The sequence below is a fragment of the Episyrphus balteatus genome, chromosome 2 (genome assembly GCF_945859705.1).
Source record: "Episyrphus balteatus chromosome 2, idEpiBalt1.1, whole genome shotgun sequence".
Taxonomy (NCBI): Eukaryota; Metazoa; Arthropoda; class Insecta; order Diptera; family Syrphidae; genus Episyrphus; species Episyrphus balteatus.
Window position 1 is genome coordinate 19,849,467 of NC_079135.1, and position 15,154 is coordinate 19,864,620.

A 15,154-nucleotide genomic window follows, 5' to 3' on the forward strand; every position below is an offset into this window, starting at 1 on the left:
CATTTGAATGAAATTGAAAGGTTTTTTGTATACAAAATGTGAAAAAAGAAATATTTTGTTAGACTGAAATTGTTGAAGAAAAAAGATATTAAAAATATAAATTGCCAAAGGCCTGTTATTTCATTAATGTTCAAAAAAAGAATATATATAAATAAATAAATATGTATATGATTTCGATTTGTTTTTTTTTCTCTAAGACAAAATGCAGGCATAACGTCAGCCATCATCAATTAAATATTCTCACTCACAGAAAATCAGGTAAACATTGTCTAAAGCTATTTAATTGCAATTTGGTGCTCATCTAACCCTAAAAAGTCGAACATGCCAGGACTTCGTTTGCATTAAATTCGACTAGCTGCCTAATAATGTTAACGGTCGAAAAGCACTAAACTAAACCAACAAAAATGAGTTTAAAAATTGTTACACATACACCACAGTGACCACCATTGTTTGCATTTGGTTCTTTTCACGGGAACACCCTAGGATCACTAATCCTAGTACATAAATAATACCAAAAATCTATTTCGCAAGAGCTGATACAAAGCACTAAAATATTGTATTAAGTAAAAGTTCTCGGTAACTCTGAATTCAAGTGGTGACTGGTGAATATTTTTGAGTTGAAAATATACTTTCATCTATTTGTGTGAGCGGTGAAGTAGTTCTTCTTATCATTTTGTTTTCTTTTTTTTTCATCTTGAGTTTGAGTATCAAATGATAACAAATAAGTTTAGTGCTATACAACGTCGTGTATTGTCGACTACGTTTATTTGTAGAGTGAATAAACAATTTTTTAAATCAATAAATATGGACCAAAATTATCCAAAGAAAAATGAAGACAGAATGTTAAAACATCTCTTCGATGGTTCCGACTGGAATGTTTACGATAAAAATATTACAAACTTGGGTGTGGGTGCACCAGGTCCTGATATATTAGTTAAATGCTGTGATATATTTGAAAAGGCTACAAGTCATAGAATGGTAAAAAAAACACTACTGATATTGATAAGATTAAAATTATATCACTCGTAAGATTGTTTTGTTTGTATAATTTGCATAATTTATAGAAACTAGAAACTACCAATCAAGGAATGTTATTTCAATATGGACCAACTGTTGGAGTGATAGAGGTGCGTTCGGGAATAGCTAAATTTTTGACAGATGCTTATAAATCTGAGGTGAAGAGGTGAGTATAATACAGTAAAATCTTGTTAAATGCAAAAGGCGAAAAATTTGAGTATTTTTTCCCTCGCCTAAAAATTAATTAACTAATAGTAGTTAATTTGGGATTAAAATACAATATTTTTGTGTCATAGTACATAAAACATAAGAGCATAAAAGATTTAAAGATTTTCTTGGAATGAAATATGATTGACAACAGGGTCCAATTTCTATAAAAAAAATTGGTTGTCCGTAAAGTCAGTTTATTGGACTATCTTGGGGTTCAAACCCTGAACATCTAACATTTTTTTTGATAGGTGATTAAAGCATGGGAATTTGTTATCTTTACGAATCATTAAATTTCCATTTAAATGGTTTTCAGTCGTTAAAGCATATTTAGCATATTTTACTATAAATTCATATTTTCCATTGATATGCATTTTTGAAATTTTTTTTTTTAATAAATGCATTTTTTCCAAAATATTGGAAAAAAATGAAGAAATTTGATCAAGAGTTATCGTCATCTGGGAAAAAATCAAAAAAATGCCAAGAAAATAATTTTCCGAAAATAAAAAAATTTTTGAGATTAACCTATTTATACAAATTTTGCCTTAATTTATATGAAAATAAAAAAAAAACATAAAATTCGTTCTTCAAATGATAAAAAAACAACTCTTTAAAATGAAATCGACCTCCAAAAAAGTATGCAGTTTTAGAAAATGCATTTTAAAAAAAAAAAAATTCAAAATCGTTTGAGATGTTTAAAAAAAAAAAAAACTAATTTTCTATAAATATTTTTGTGAAAAAAATGGTTTAAGATAAAGTTGGTATGACATTTCGTAGAAACTATTAATCAACAACTAAAACAAAATTTTTTCAATGTCTCGTTTTCGAAAATTCGATATTTAAAAAAAAAAAATTATTTTTTCCTCAATCCAAAAATTATTTTTTTTTTTTTTCAAAATTTAATTTTTGATTTACATTATATAAAAATTATAAAAATGCTTTTGTTTAAAATTAAATTAAATTAAGCAAATCGTTTGGGAGAAAATCGGATTTAGAAAAACCGGTTCTCTGGGAGGTACCGTTAATAAACGTTTTTTGAAAAAAAAATTTTTTTTTCTTTAAAAAAAAGACCTTGTCTAAGAACTAATATTGATTTTTATCAAAATCGTAGGCGCCCTTATTGAGAAATTTGAACGTTTCCAAAATCAGTAGATGACAGGTACCGTTATTTTTCGTCCATAAAAATTAATTCCAAAAACCTTGTACAGGACCCAAATTCTACTACATACTAAGTTTGAAGTAGAGCGGCCCATCCATTAAGGCTCTCATTCTGACAGACAGACAGGCAGACGGACTTTTGAGACCCACTTTTTTCGCAATCTCTATCATCGTAACATCATGGAAAATTGTTATTTCAACTTTTTTTTTACGAATGCATAACTTGAGAGTATAGTACCTACCTACATATGTATACCGCAAGTTAAAAGTGTATTATTTAAAAAAAAACTGGCCAATTAAGCTCATTTTTTGAAAGCTAAAAATTCATAAAAGTATTGTAGAAGACATGTTTCTGGCTGAATAATTGCCAGGTATGCCATTTTGAAGTAATTTATTATTAACAAACATCTAAAATAAAAATTTCAAAAAATTAAATCCATTTTCGAAAATTTTTTTATTCCAATTTTGTTTTTAATTTAATCTAAAGTTTGCTGAAATTGAAGTAGTGGTTTGGGAGAAATTCACAAGTGAAAAATCGTTTTTTTTTGGCCAGGTACCGTTAATAATGATTTTCACAAAAAAAAAAAAATTATTAAAAGATAGACCTTTTTTAAAAACTAACACTTGAATTAAAAAAATATATAAGTAAAAGCAGTTTTTGATAAATTTATAATTTTGTAAAACTAGTACCTAGTCCCTAATTGAGTGCCACGCTAAAACTATTTTGTGGGCAACATATCGTCGTCGGCGTAAAGCAAAATTGTTGTAAATCCACTTTTTACCGAAAATGAGTTAATGATGCAGTTTTACTAATTTGAGGGTGCTCTTTCCGAATTTGAAAACCGTTTTTGTCAAAAAAAATTTCATTCCGTAGATAATATAATTTAATGGGACATAGAACAATAAAAACAGGGAAGTAGCCTTTTGAAAATGAGCCCGAGTATTCTTGATTGTTCTAAGTCCAATCATATTTTGTTTTAAATCCACTTTTTATTTAATTAAAAAACGTACTTGTATAGGAATAATTGTTCTATGTCAAATTTTGGGTTTTTAATTTTAAAAAATATTTAAAAATAGTATGCACCCACTAATGAGGTAAACTTGTATATTTTATTCAGGACAAAAGAACAAACTTTATAAAAAATATAACTTGAATGGCAAACGAGCAGAAAATTGTCGCTTTAAACCAATTTGAAACTTTAAAATAGTGCCCTGTAAAATTTGCTTTTTGTGACTTAGAACAATTTTGCTTTACGGCGACGATATTATGATCCAGACATAGCAATTCCATCACATTTTAAATACATATATCCGACCATATGTTGCTCACAAAAAGTTTAACCATAGCACTTGATTAGGGAAAGTTGACATATGGCCTGATCTTTGAGTAAACGTTTTAAAACAAAAAAATTATTGCCAGTTGTCAACAGCACCAACAATGATTAGCCGAAAAATATATGCAAAAATTAAATTATAAAGGATTTTTTGTTTATTTTGATAATTCTTGAAAACATCTATGTATTTTAATGAGTTTTTAATTACTTTATAGGGCAAGTAGGTATCGGTTTGGTAAAAAAAAAATCAAATGAACAACTTCTATCTTTTGATGAAAATTTCTTTTCCAAAAATATTTTATTTTATTTAGGACGTTATTCTTATTTTTTCAGAAACTATTATTAACATATTATTTTCGAACAAATTTTTTTTTTTGGATTAAATAAAAAAGTGATTTTTTTTTGTGTTGATTAATAATATCAAATTGGTAGAAAATTGGTTCCCAACTTAATTTAATTTTGTATTCAAAAAATTACACGGTGTTACAAAAATGAGGTTTTAAAATATACGCGGGCGGAGACCTATCACGTTTTGTAGAGCTAGTCGCACTGATTACGAAACGGTATTTAAAAAGTCCCTAACACCCCCAAAATCTGGAGTTAGGGGCAAAAAAAGGTTTTTTTGACCTTCACCCATTGAAAAAAATCTAGCTTCGTCAAATTTTTACCCATTTTCGATTTTTTTAAAGTTTCTAACAGGAATTTTCTCAAAAACTAGAAAACATAGAAACATATAGTTTTCACTGTTCGATAAGGAATCAATTAAGGCAGTTTTCTGTGTGAGTAATTTTTTTACTAAAATTCACAGTCTGGACAAAAATAGTAAAAAATGAGTTTTAAAAAATTTTGTTTCCCCTATTTTTAACTTTCAAATCGATTATTTTAAAAACTATTGGTTATAATATATTGATTTAAAAATTAGAATTAAATGTACAATTTTCCCTTTTGGAAATGGTATCATTTATTACTGTAAGTGTTGCCGTTGTTTGTAAAAAATTTTTTTATTTTGATAATGTTTTTTAGAAAACTGCCCCTTACACCTAAACGGGGGGAGATAGACCCACCTCCCAAAGAAAAAAAAGTTTGTAATGAGCTCCTCTACAAAAATCCGTTATCAAATCCTGGCGCCCAAGTTATCCTACTACGTGCCAAAACAACATTTTTGTTCTATACCTAAAAGTTCGAATTTCTGTATCTGGGTTGAAATCGAAAAATTTTTTTTTCTAAGCCAATTTTAAACTGATTTTCATAAAAAATACCTCGTTTGATTTGGAAATAAATATTATTTTAGAAGTTGGATAAATGACGATAAAAATGGAATTTTTGAACTTTGACAACTTATAAATTCTAGGTGGTTTAACCGAGTTACATGTTTTATACATTGTAGAAAAGGTATATTTATCTCCTATCGAAAATGGGTACAAATTTGACGAAGCTTGACGGTCAAAAAAACCGTTTTCTGCCCCTAACTCCAGATTTTGGGGGTGTTAGGGACTTTTTAAATACCGTTTCGTAATCAGTGCGACTAGCTCTACAAAACGTGATAGGTCTCCTCCCGCGTATTTTTTGAGTGTTACACCGTGTTATTTAAAAATCAAATTTATATTTTTTTAATTTCTTAAATTTAATAAAATAAATCAAGTTTTGAACTTTTATTTAAGAAAATTTTAAAAATTTAAGCAACCTGAACTTTAAGAGTAGATACGTGCGACCTAGTTATGCATTTTTTTATATTTTCGTAAACAAACAAGATTTGTGATAAAAAAACTTAAATTAGGTTGATTTGGGGAATTCAAACAAACCTTTTGTTATCATTTTTATTCATCTTTAGTTTCAAATGGTAACTACCAAATCAGTTTAGTGCTATCAACTATCGTGTGTTGTCGACTGCTTTTATTTCTTGAGTAATAAACTTTTTTTTTAAATCATTTAACATGGAACAAAATTTTCCAACAAAAAATGAAGTCAAAATGTTAAAACAATTGTTTGATTGTTCGGATTGGAGTGGTTTCGATGAAAATGTTACCAATTTAGGTGTAGGTGCTCCAGGTCCTGACATATTAGTTAAATGTTGTGATATTTTTGAAAAGGCTTCAATTCATCGAATGGTAAAAAAAAAACTACTTTTTCAATCATATGAATGCTTGTAAATATATTTGCATTATGTAGAAATTAGAAACTGCCAGTCAGGGATTGTTATTTCAATATGGGCCACCTGCCGGAGTGGTAGAAGTCCGTTCGGGAATAGCTAAATTTTTGACAAAGGCTTACAAATCTGAAGTGAAAAGGTGAGTAAGCGAAAAATTTTAATCTTTATCGATTTTAATTAAAAATATGTTCAAAAATTAAAAAAAAAAAAAAAAAAAACAAATATCGAAAAATCACGCTCATGAAAGCAGGATATCCGTGGTCATATCCTCATATGCGTTTTATTTCTGTTAGAATGTTTTTTCGTATGTGGGGATTGTGGGATGTGGATAGCTATATGACCACGGCTTTAAAGTTCAGATGAGAATATTTTCGTATTTCATACTTTTTGGAGCGTTTTTTAGAAGTCGGATATTTTTTATTTTAATTATTTTTTGGGTTATTATTTCGTAATAAATAATTATTTGCATAATTGATGTAAAAAAAGAGAAATAAATTAGCTCATAGGTATTTCCATTAAAGTATAACTACAACGGCCACTTTTTGCAAAAAATGAAAAATTTTAAACTCATTTTGTGACATTTTTTCTCACCGCAAAGTTTAAAACAATTATGCAGAAAGCTTGTTTTTTTAATTTTAAAAACAATTTTTGCAGTTCTATTCCAAAAACAAATTGCACTAGAAAGAAAGAAATTGCACGACTGGGGTCGCACGTACTTGCTCTTATGCTTAAAGTAACTATAATGTTAAAGCTTTTTATTCAAGAAATTTTAAACGAAATAGAAAGAAAGGTAGGCCTAAAAACTCCTGGTACAAGCAAATGCAAAACCACCAGCATTCAGTTGGCCTTAGAAATGGAACAATACAAAACCGGGAGGCTTGCCGCCGATTTCTGAGGTCAACCCGGCGAACCCCACAGGCGGATCACTAGTGTGAAGCAGTTACGTGGGATAGTTATGATCCCCTCGACATCGAGATCATAACAGCGCCGAGAAAAAGGAAGAAGAAGAATTCAAGAAATTTAAAATTTGATATTTTGAAGAAATTTCATAAGTAGTATAAAAAAATTAAATCTGTTTTTATAATAAATTAAACTCCGTTTTAAATTATCTTAAAATAAAAAACAAATATGCCATTTTATTTCTCGTATAAAAAGGTATTTTTAGAAAAAAAATTTCGAAAATTGTAGGAGCCGTTTTTTAAAAAAATAATTTTTTGTATATAAAAATTTTTTAACATTTTTCAAAAAAAAAGTTGGTATGCCATTGTGAAGAAATAATTAATTTACACATAAAAATTAAATTTCAAAATTTTTCATTGATCCGTTTTCAAAAAATTGATTTTTCAAAAAAAAATTTTGAAATATTTTTTAAAAAACCAAAAATGCGTTTTTTGAAAATTTTCTAAAATTTTAATATTATCTTTACTTACACACTTTTGTATAAAAATTTTCATTGAAATCGGGTTAATGTTGTACGAGATATTCAGAAACGAAAAAAACCGTTCTATGACAGGTACCGTTAATAACGGTACAAAAAATATTTTTTTTTATTTAAAAAGTTGGCCCTTATGTGTAGTACTACACACAAAAATTTTAATCGAAATCGTTAGAGCCGTTTTTGAAAAAAATTAACTTTTCTATTTCTGTTATATGGCAGGTACCGTTAGTTTTGGTCATAAAAAAAAAATTTCAATTTCCCCTCTAGGGAATCACCAAAAACTGCTAACTACCAAGTTTGAAGAAAATCACTTCACTCGTTTAGGCTGCAGCTCCAGATAGAGACAGACAGACAGACAGAATTGCCGGACCCACTTTTTTGGCATTCTCCATCATCGTAATGTCATGTAAAATTGTTATCTCGAGTTCGATTTTTTTTTACGAATCCTAAACTTGCCCTATAGTACCTATATCGCAAGTAAAAAAGTCATGTGTGCAATTCACACGTGGTAGAAGTGAAACCTTAAAAAAAAATTTCTTGCAAAAAAAAAGAAAAAATCTACCTATTTTTTATTCTATCTCCTTTAAATACATGTTTTTTATATGACAACCTATATTAATTTTATATCACCTGAAAGCTTATTGTTTCAGCTCAAAATATTTATATCGTCCATATCTTTACAACATCTACAAAAAGAGCTTATTTTTTTCAAACCAAATCACTTTTCATCAAAAAAGCAAAAAAATCAATCTTTTTTCTCTTTTAACACCATTAAATATATTTTTTTAAATGACAACCTATAGTAAATTTTATATCATCTGAAAAGTTATTTCAGCTTTTATATGACGTATGAATCATATTTCTACCATGCATAGAAAAAAATAAGAATTTTTTAAAGCCAACTATGTATGTCGAAATTTCAAGCTGAGATTACGCTACTTCCTACAATGGTCATCGTCAACAGATCTCTACAGGTGTTTTGAGGTATTTTTCAAGTTTTTCAACTTGTACAGTTAATTGTGATATATCAAATAAAAGGTTATGTTATCTACATGCGAACCCAACGGTCGACTCAGAAGTTTTTTCTAAATCGCCAGCTTAACTGAAGCCACCTGTGCGATAACATGAGACAATTGTCAACGATGTCTCCCCCTCTGTGCCACGTAGTTATGTGTTATATGTGTTTCTGTTGTTCTTTCTTTCTTTGTCTTTCTCTTTGTTGTATTAATGTCTTGTGCTGTATCAGCAAAATGGACTAAGTTTCCGAAGCTGTAGTGTGTGTCTAGTCCGTAGATTTATCTTCGGATTAGATTAATATGTAATGTAATGTAATGTAATATCTACATGCGTATTAAAGTTAAATAAATTTGTTATGTGCTCTAGATCAAAAGATATAACGTGTATAGAAAAAGAACATCTTTTCACCGTTATCTCAGAATTTTGAATATGAAATTAATTGAAATTTTGCACAATTATAATTTATTTAATAACCTATCTACTATATAAATTTCATTCATCTATCTATTTAAAAAAAAAAGTTATGATCAATTGATTTTTCATGTTTCTTTTTCGTTTCATCTTGTTTCAAATCACTACGATACTAAAGAAGTTTTCACTTCAAAAAGTTTTTTTACTTTTGTAAATTTCCCACTTTTTTCCAAAAAGTGGTCATTGCATTGAAGCCTTTACAAAGTTAAGTATACTTAATTTTTTGTTCCTGGTTTGTGTACTATTCACTTAATAAAGTATTAATTAGTTCCGATTTCATCTATTTAACTGTTAATATATTTTTAAAATAACATTAAGTTAACTTGTCTTTCAACGTCACAAACTCAAATTCAACGGGTGTGACGTTAGAAAATGGATTAAGTCTGCTTCGGTGACTTTTAGACGCCATTTTGTAGAGTTTTGAATGAAAAGTCGTGGAATATGAAAAAGAATATGAAAATACATTTTATTAAGTTTCCCATTGTACGAGTATTTGAACGATATTTATAATAAATTTTGTTTTTATAATACTTCAAATATTTAATGGGTGTGACATATTTTTGTAACGGGTGTGACTTTGTGCGAAAAAACGATTTTTACAATAATTAGTATTTTAGAAAAAAAAAACAATAACTCAATATTTAAAATATTTAAGCACTGTTCAAACAAAAAATTATTTATTAGGGTTAGAATCTGAGCAGGTACATCTACGCATCAAAATAATTGACTTGGGTTTTTTTTTTTGAGAAAATTTAAATTTTGTATATAAAGTTTAATCTAGGGTTTTTGAAAAATGCTTGCGTTGAAAACTTTTAGAGTGTTAATTTTTCCATCTTTTACGTTCACTCTCATTTTTTGCCTATAAGTGGTCAGCTTGCGTGAAATTACCCATAAATAAAAAAGAAAATAAACAATGTCTCAAAAACAAAGCTGATTAAAAAGTTTAATGGAGGCTTAATGAAAATGATAGAGTCTCAGTTCTTTTATCAAATTAAAAGAATTAAGAACGGTTTGATTTTCAGAAGGTGAATTTGATTTGCAAAACTGTAAAATTAGTCTTAAATTGATGCATTAAACTAGCAAATGCGTGAAATTTTTTCTATACAAATAATAGGATTATGTGATGTTTGTTGAAATTTTCAGTGAGGACATAATTGTTACAACTGGAGCTACGCAAGGATTGCATATAATTCTATCAACTCTCATAGATTTAAATGGCTATATTTTTGTCGATGAGGTTACCTACATGATTGCACTGGATGTATTTCGACAATTTAGCACTTTAAAAATTGTACCTGGTAATTTGCATCAATAAAAAAATTATAAAATTATTTTAACTACATAAAAAAAATTATATTCTATAGTTAAATTAAACAGTGATGGAGTTGGTATCAAGGCTTTACGAGCTTTCTTAGAGCAAAAACAATTTAAGTCAGAAACGAAAAGTTTCTGGGGACTTTATTATGCCATTCCAACTTATCACAATCCAACAGGAATAACATTTTCGAAAGGTGCGTTTCTAAACTAAACTTAATATTATAATTTGTGAATAATTAAGAGATTTAATCTTAGATGTTTTAAAAAACCTTATAACCCTTGCTCGAGAATTCGACATTTTGATTGCATGTGATGATGTTTACAATACTCTATATTATGGAGAGAATGTTGCTCAGAAACGCCTTTATGCATACGACGATCCAAATGATGACGATTTTAAGGGAAATGTTATTTCAAATGGAAGTTTTTCGAAAATCATTGGACCTGGATTGCGTTTTGGATGGCTTGAGGTGCCTCCAAGATGCAAATCTATATTGGAGACTTGGTACTATTTAATTTCATGATTTATATGCGATTTTTTTTTAATATCTATGTATATTTTTTTTGCATTCACAGTGGTCTTTTAAATAGTGGTGGTTGTTTAAATAACTACACTTCCGGTATAATGGCCAGCTTGTTGGACTTAGGCTTAGGACAAGCACATGCTAAAATGGTAAAAGAACTCTATGAAGAACGAATGTTGGCAACTTGTGATATCTTGAGAAATAATCTACCAAAATCCTGCCAATTCATTGAACCCCAAGGAGGATACTTTGTGTGGATTCAAATGCCTGAAGATACTGATGCAAATGCATTTCTTCAAATATGCATAAAAAGGCATAAATTATTTTTTATTCCTGGCAATCGGTTTTCACTTGATAATAATTTTAAAAATTGTTTTCGTATTTCGATAGCTTTTCATCAAAAAGAAGTTATACAAAGTTCTGTGAGACGAATTTGCAATGCATTGAAAGAGTATTTGAATTTGTGATTTGATGCATTTATAGTTTAACTATATACTTTTTAATTTTGTTAACGCATAGATACACTTGCAAAAATCGTACTTGTTACCAAATAAAAAAATAAATTTATTTACAAAACGTATTTAAAATTTTCGAATCTAAGCTTAATTAACTACATTGGTCACTGTTAAAAAAAAAGTACAAAAGCAATAATACTTTTTTTTCACTACCGCAGTGTAGTCATTAAACCTTAATTCTAAGACTCTTAGACCCGTTTGCTGACTCGAAACTTAAGCATTTAAGTTCTACATAAATCCTTATGTGACAGTTAACGCAGAGGAAAAAGAAGGGAATAAGAGTTTCCGTACTAAAAATTTTGCTTCTATAATGCTTTACAGAAGCAACAATTGCATCTGTAAAGCTTTATAGAACCAAAATTGTTTGTCGGGTTATGTTCAACATAAATTGTTTAAGTTCCGATTCAGCAAATGGCCCTTAGTTATAGAGTCGAAAAAAGCAAAACTCGGTCTTAACAAAAAACCAGTAGTAATAACACATAAATACATACATCTCGCTTCCAAACTAATGCGGTGACAGATTTAGATCAAAAAATAAATTGATTTTTTTACCAAACGAAAACACCATAAGAAATGGCTTAGAAGGAAATCACCTATAGCTAAGTCGATTTTAATATAAAAGAATTTTTTAGTTTGGAAGTGAGGCAGGTAGGTATGTTTGATTACTACTAATTTTTTTTTTTTTTTTTGTTAAAATCGAGTTTTCGTTAAATTCGGGCTTATTACTGGGTGTCGTTTTCCTTTATTGGGGAGTACAAGTACATATAGGTATTCAAGATTTAAGGCTGTTCTAGACCAACGACGACTGACAGCGTTTTTGCATGAAAAATATTCTACACGTTAACATCGACGACGTTCCGACAAAAGCGCTGTCGGTCGGCGGCTTCATCTTATCGTCATTTTCGACAAATTCGATCCATCAAAAATTACTGGGAAATTTGTATTGACGTCTCAAATTATTCGGCATGAATGTACCGAAATCCATTTAAAAAACAAATAAAATTATATGACTCGAATTACATAATAATAAAAAATTAATAAAAAATTTGATATAAATTTTTCTAAAACTTCGAAATTTAGTCAGTAACTATCTAATAGAATAGAAGACCATGATCTGTTGTTTGTAGTAGTAAAAGATCTACTAGTCATCTCCTCATGATTTGTCTATACTTTCTTCAAAAAACCCCGTTTATTTATGAATAGAAATCTAGTACTATCAAATAATGCACATATCCTGACATATACCTAGTCGGTAGCTAAAACGCTAACAGCCCTATTCCATTAGAAGTTATAGTTTATTCATGAGTAGATCTAGTACTAAAATTAACACGTGATCTTCTGTTCGAGTAGATAGAATATATATGTGGTTGTAAGTACTAGATTTGTACTCATGAGTAGACTACCGCCTCCAAAGGAACGCTTCTTACGAAAAAATATAATCGTGTGTTCAGTCAAAATAAAAAAAATAATATAAATTTAACTTTAAACCTAGTACGCACCTGAAGCGAAACAAAATTTTTCATATCAAAATAGTACAACGAAATCGTTAACGAATATTCTGTTATGATTTTTATGCAACGAAATTCCGACATGTGCTAGAATATTTACAGAGTTTTCAATCGTTTGTCACTCACATTTAATTTTATAGGTCATTTTTATTTGGAGACTAGGAAATATATTTGTGTAGAGTTTTTCAAATTGAAGGAATAAAACACCGATATGGATACAATAGCAAAAGGAACAAAAACAAAACAAAACTAAAATTTCATTTTTCCTCTCTTAAGCCTAGTACGCAGATCGCGCTAAAATTTATCTTTCATACAAATTTCCTCCAAAGATAAATTTTAGCGAGGATTTTTAGCCAGGTAGTACGCAGTTCACGCGCTAAATTCGAATTCTCATCTACTACTTTTGCAAAAAGTCTCCACTCAATTTAGCTCGCGAAATAATGCTCAGCGCATTTTTTCACAGATAAATTTAGACATTTTTGTGGTTGTGGTTGTTGCTGCAAGGAATAAGAGGCAAAAAAAAACTTGGAATATATAAAAGAAGAGGAATAAAACAAAATGAGAGCGTAAAAAAGGTATTCTGCAGGTAAAAAAAATATGTAATGTAATATTGAATGTAAGCTGGTATGAGTAAATGAAACTGTGATTCAGCCGTTATTTTTAAATTTAAATTTATCTTGGCTTTTAGCGAACGCGTGTAGAGATAAAAATTGCCGAGATAAAATTTAGTTTAGCGCGATCTGCGTACTGGGCTTTAATGGAGACCTCTCCATTTTTTTTTAAATAATTATAGCTCCCATACAAAATTGATTCAAAAATTAAGCCGAGTTAAAATTTAAGAATTTCAGCAGAGTAGCGCGCAGATTTACCTAGATCAGACATTCGTTTCCAACTATACATTTTTCATCTATTACAATTTACCAAACGAAAAATAAGTCAAGAAAACTTTTATGTTAGCTTACTTGTAGATTATAGCCGTGTTTTATTGGTAACTCAGTACTTAGCTCAGTAAAATTTAGCACGGGAAACAACAACAAATGATTACTAAAGCCTAGTACGCAGATCGCGATAAAATTTATCTTTCATACAAATTTCTTCCAAAGATAAATTTTAGCGAGGATTTTTAGCCAGGTAGTACGCAGTTCACGCGCTAAATTCGAATTCTCATCTACTACTTTTGCAAAAAGTCTCCACTCAATTTAGCTCGCGAAATAATGCTCAGCGCATTTTTTCACAGATAAATTTAGACATTTTTGTGGTTGTTGTTGTTGCTGCAAGGAGTAAGAGGCAAAAAAAAACCTTGGAATATATAAAAGAAGAGGAATAAAACAAAATGAGAGCGTAAAAAAGGTATTCTGCAGGTAAAAAAAATATGTAATGTAATATTGAATGTAAGCTGGTATAAGTAAATGAAACTGTGATTCAGCCGTTATTTTTAAATTTAAATTTATCTTGGCTTTTAGCGAACGCGTGTAGAGATAAAAATTGTCGAGATAAAATTTAGTTTAGCGCGATCTGCGTACTGGGCTTTTACAGAGAATTTTTTCTTATAAAATTATACATTTGTAACCCTTTAACAATAAAGGATTGTTAATAATAAAATAAAGTAATCGTTTATTGTTGTTAACAGCAGAAAATGTTTACTCAGTAAAATACTGAGTACCACCGAAACACGGCTTATAAGAGCTGCCTCTATATACATTTTTAAGAAATTTGGTTGATGTAGGGGAAGAGCCATGGAGCATGGAGGCCAAATGTTAGTTAAATACAATTTTATTTTATTTGACTTGATTTTTTTGAGAAAAACTAAAAATGCAGTTTTACTGCAATTACTTACGTATGCAAAATTTTATCAAAATCATTAGAGCCATTTTTCAGAAAATCGCAATAACTCCATAATGATGTACGGGAAGAGCCGACATCCGCGATTTAAAAAAATGTAAAGACCATATTTCCACTATCCGTATTTTTTGAGAAAAACTAAAAACGCAGTTGTTAGAACTATGTACAGCATTACGTGTGTTAAATTTAATCAAAATCGTTAGAGCCGTTTTCGAGAAAATTGCAATAACTCGAAAATTTTGTATGGGAGGTATACGTTCTAAACGAGATATTAAAAAACAAAAAAAAAACCTTGGAAATTACGAAAAAAACCCGTTTAGGCTGTAGCTACTTGTACAGATGGACGCACGGACGCACAGACCGACGGACGTCATGACGAAACCCACTTTTTGGACTTCTCCATCATCGTAATCTTAGTTTTGATTCAAACCTCAATTTTTTTGTTTGACACGAAACCAATACTTGCCCTATAGAGCAAGTAAAAAAATAAAATAAATAAATTCAGTTACAAAAAGGTTCAAGTCACCCTATACTCATTCATTCCACACGATAGGATCCACGATGTTTTAATCTGTCAAAAAAAAAAAAAAAAAAAAACAAATGTCATTTGGTCGATCTGTCAAAAAAACAAAAAAAAAAAAAACAGTACAAAAAAGA

At 29.3% G+C, this 15,154-nt stretch overlaps 1 protein-coding gene across 1 annotated transcript; it reads left to right on the forward strand.

Moving 5' to 3' along the window:
- The first annotated feature begins 673 nt into the window (after positions 1 to 673).
- Positions 674 to 11,156, forward strand: LOC129910589 (2-aminoadipate transaminase). The gene is made up of 6 exons (XM_055988020.1): positions 674 to 978; positions 1,065 to 1,183; positions 9,935 to 10,089; positions 10,156 to 10,302; positions 10,364 to 10,613; positions 10,685 to 11,156. The coding sequence occupies exons 1-6, from the start codon at positions 712 to 714 to the stop codon at positions 11,097 to 11,099; spliced, it is 1,353 nt and encodes a 450-aa protein (XP_055843995.1). The 5' UTR covers positions 674 to 711; the 3' UTR covers positions 11,100 to 11,156.
- Positions 11,157 to 15,154: the final 3,998 nt, after the last annotated feature.

What these genes read in the sequence shown, in the direction of transcription:
- LOC129910589 (XM_055988020.1), top strand. Translation starts at nt 712, where the DNA reads ATGATAACAAATAAGTTTAGTGCTATACAACGTCGTGTATTGTCGACT. An exon ending in AGGCTACAAGTCATAGAATG is followed by an intron (nt 979 to 1,064) that starts GTAAAAAAAACA and finishes CATAATTTATAG; the next exon opens with AAACTAGAAACTACCAATCA. An exon ending in CACTTTAAAAATTGTACCTG is followed by an intron (nt 10,090 to 10,155) that starts GTAATTTGCATC and finishes TATATTCTATAG; the next exon opens with TTAAATTAAACAGTGATGGA.